Below are 3573 nucleotides of genomic sequence, written 5' to 3' on the forward strand. Positions count from 1 at the left end.
CGCTGGGTTCCAGCCTCAGCCGAGGTCTGTGGGCAGGCCAAGGCGCCCTCGGTGCCCGCGGGATGCCGGCGCACGGTGCGGCGCGGAGTTGCGCGTCCCTTGTCCCTTTGTTGACAATTCCCTGAACCAACTTGAGTTTGGCCGGCACTGCCGCGGCCCTGACGTCACGCGCGGTCACGTGGCCCCGCCTCCCGCTGGATCTTTAAGTAGAAAGTAATCTATCAGACCAGTCCTTAAAACCGGACTTTCGACTACGGGGGCTTCCGCGGCCCTGACACCCCCTCCCCCGGTTGCCCCTGTCCGCGCCCTCCCGAGCCGCCCGGCGCCCCGCGTCCCGGGCCCGCCTGCACTGCCCCTGCTCTCCACGCCCGGCCCAGAGGCCGGAGAAAGACGAAGTGAGGGGCCGCGGCGTGGAGGACCCTCCGGAGCCGGGAGAGGCAGCGAGCGCCCAGCACGGGGAGCCCGCGACGGCCGGAGTTTGCGGGGCGCGGCCGCGGAGGGCGGACGGCAGTGCCCTCGGCGCGCGATGCCTGGCCGCGGGGTGTGAGCCCAGCCAGAAGGGCCCCGGGCCGGCAGCGCTCGCTCCTCTCTCCCGGTTCCCCGTCCTCCGGGGGCGCCCAGACCCCCTTCCCCTGAGCTCGGCGGCAGCTCCCGACGACCCTCATTGCCCGCCGCTCTTCCCCGCGGCCGCCACCAACCCCGAGGAGGGATGACCCTCTCCGGTGGCGGCAGCGCCAGCGACATGTCCGGCCAGACGGTGCTGACGGCCGAGGATGTGGACATCGATGTGGTGGGCGAAGGCGACGACGGGCTGGAGGAGAAGGACAGCGACGCCGGCTGCGAAAGCCCCGCGGGGCCGCCGGACCTGCGCCTGGACGAGGCGGACGAGGTGACGCCGGCGGCGCCGCACCCCGGGCAGCCTCAGCCGCCGCACCAGCAGCCGGGGGCGCTGCCCAAGGAGGCGGCCGGAGCCGGGCCGGGGGGCGAGGCGGGCGCGTCCGAGGCCGACGGCTGCAAGGGCGGCGAGGAGGGCGGCGGGAACGGCGGCGGGCCCGGCTCGGGCGGCGGGGCGGCGGGCAGTTTGACCCCGAGCAAGCCCAAGAACAGCCTGGTGAAGCCGCCGTACTCGTACATCGCGCTCATCACCATGGCCATCCTGCAGAGCCCGCAGAAGAAGCTGACCCTGAGCGGCATCTGCGAGTTCATCAGCAACCGCTTCCCCTACTACCGGGAGAAGTTCCCCGCCTGGCAGAACAGCATCCGCCACAACCTCTCGCTCAACGACTGCTTCGTCAAGATCCCCCGCGAGCCGGGCAACCCCGGCAAGGGCAACTACTGGACCCTGGACCCGCAGTCCGAGGACATGTTCGACAACGGCAGCTTCCTGCGGCGCCGGAAGCGCTTCAAGCGCCACCAGCAGGAGCACCTGCGCGAGCAGACGGCGCTCATGATGCAGAGCTTCGGCGCCTACAGCCTGGCCGCGGCCGCCGGCGCCGCGGGGCCCTACGGCCGCCCCTACGGCCTGCACCCCGCGGCCGCGGCGGGCGCCTACTCGCACCCGGCTGCGGCGGCGGCGGCGGCGGCGGCCGCGGCGCTCCAGTATCCGTACGCGCTGCCGCCGGTGGCCCCGGTGCTGCCGCCCGCGGTGCCGCTACTGCCCTCGGGCGAGCTGGGCCGCAAGGCGGCCGCCTTCGGCTCCCAGCTGGGCCCCGGCCTGCAGCTGCAGCTCAACAGCCTGGGCGCTGCCGCGGCCGCCGCGGGCACGGCTGGCGCTGCTGGCACCACGGCCTCGCTCATCAAGTCCGAGCCCAGCGCACGGCCGTCGTTCAGCATCGAGAACATCATCGGTGGGGGGCCCGCGGCGCCCGGGGGTTCGGCGGCGGGCGCCGGTGGCGCCGGGGTAACTGGGGGCACCGGGGGCGGCGGGGCAGCTGCTCAGTCCTTCCTTCGGCCGCCCGGGACAGTGCAATCAGCAGCGCTCATGGCCACACACCAGCCACTGTCGCTGAGCCGGACGACGGCCACCATAGCGCCTATTCTGAGCGTGCCGCTCTCTGGACAGTTCCTGCAGCCCGCGGCTTCTGCCGCCGCCGCTGCCGCCGCCGCAGCGCAAGCCAAGTGGCCCGCGCAATAGGGGCGCGCGGTGGCCGGGACGCGGGGCCGGGGCGGCAGCTGCGCTTCCCCGCTGGGCGCCCCGCCCCGGTCGCGGTCAACCTGCCCAATCCCAGACTCTGCCTCTCCTCCATTTCCTCCCTTCGACCCCTCAGCACCAACCTCCGCAGCCGCCACCCGCTCGCGCACACCTAGGCTGTCGGAGCAAACTCAGCGCGCGCCCTCCAGCCGGGAATAGCTTTCCGTACAGGTAAAACCGAAAACCTAATTTTCCAAAAATGTGCCCAGACGGCGCCTGCTCTCAGTACCGTGAGGTTGGGAGGGAAATTCTTTGTACATATTTGTATAAAAATTACTGACTTTCCTTTTGGGGTTTTTATTTTTTTAAGAAAAAAACGAATTCAGTAGATTTAGAGCTCTGAACTTTCATTTTTTTGAAGGTTCACTCTCCACAGTTTTATGTGAGAAAATGTATAGAGACGTTGGGAGATTTTAAATATAAAAATTTTCAAAAGGCGAGAAGTGTCATTCTATTATAAAAGTCTGTTTATATATGAATGAATATATATGTATTCTAAATGTTATTCCATCGTGTTGTACACAACTTTGTAAATAAATTTTTAAAATGCTCAGCCTAGTGTTTCATTTCGGTGTCTGAGGCAAAGGACAAGGTTTTAAAATGGTATTTGCATCTCATCTTTCCCAGACATTCGACAAGTTTGCTAATTCATCATTTGACCATAAGAAAAATTTAATTGGGAGACAGGAAAGAACAAGTTAATTTAAATCGTATTAATATTTTTCTTTTAGTTTTTATTTAAACTCCGGGTGTGGGCAATGATCTTGTTCATATCAATTCATTAAATCCAAATGACCAGATATTTCTGTAGATAAAATAAGCTATTAATAACCTTAGTCTAAACAATTAAATCTTTTAAATTAAAAAAATCGACTTATTTTACACAATGTAAATTTCCCAAATGAGAGTTCTTGGTCATTAAAATTATCTTTTCAAAATGTAAATTACAAAACATCCCGTATTTTAGCATTTAAACTTAGGTCTTTGGAATTATTTTGATTGTTTAAGTGAAAGTGGTGAAAAAACTCAGCTGATTTTTAAATTCTAAAAATTATGTTATGGCATTTTGAACTTTGCAGTGGAATTGTATTCCATAAACCTGATTGGTAATACATAGTTTTATTCTTAAAGAACATTTTCAAATAAGATGCCTCTTTTCTATGGCAATCTACAACATAATTTCAGTTTCTGGAGCGTTCCTTCCATGCCTCCTCTCCGTCCAACCCTCAGTCTTTCGGAAGGCCAGGGAAACAGCGTGGCCTTAGTATTCTTTTTAAAACAGGTGCATATCATTCCCACCTTCTCCCTCTCTCTCTCTCTCTCTCTCTCTCTCTCTCTCTCTCTCTCTCTCACACACACACACACACACACACACACACACA

General features: G+C 59.6%; 1 protein-coding gene across 1 annotated transcript; it reads left to right on the forward strand.

The window, feature by feature from the left end:
- Positions 1-597: 597 nt before the first annotated feature.
- FOXD3 (forkhead box D3) lies at positions 598-2585 on the forward strand. The gene has a single exon (XM_053655565.1). The coding sequence runs from the start codon at positions 710-712 to the stop codon at positions 2132-2134; it is 1425 nt and encodes a 474-aa protein (XP_053511540.1). The 5' UTR covers positions 598-709; the 3' UTR covers positions 2135-2585.
- Positions 2586-3573: the final 988 nt, after the last annotated feature.

Source organism: Artibeus jamaicensis, unplaced genomic scaffold (genome assembly GCF_021234435.1).
Source record: "Artibeus jamaicensis isolate MK-2021 breed Jamaican fruit bat unplaced genomic scaffold, CSHL_Jam_final scaffold_1019, whole genome shotgun sequence".
In the NCBI taxonomy this organism is placed as follows: domain Eukaryota; kingdom Metazoa; phylum Chordata; class Mammalia; order Chiroptera; family Phyllostomidae; genus Artibeus; species Artibeus jamaicensis.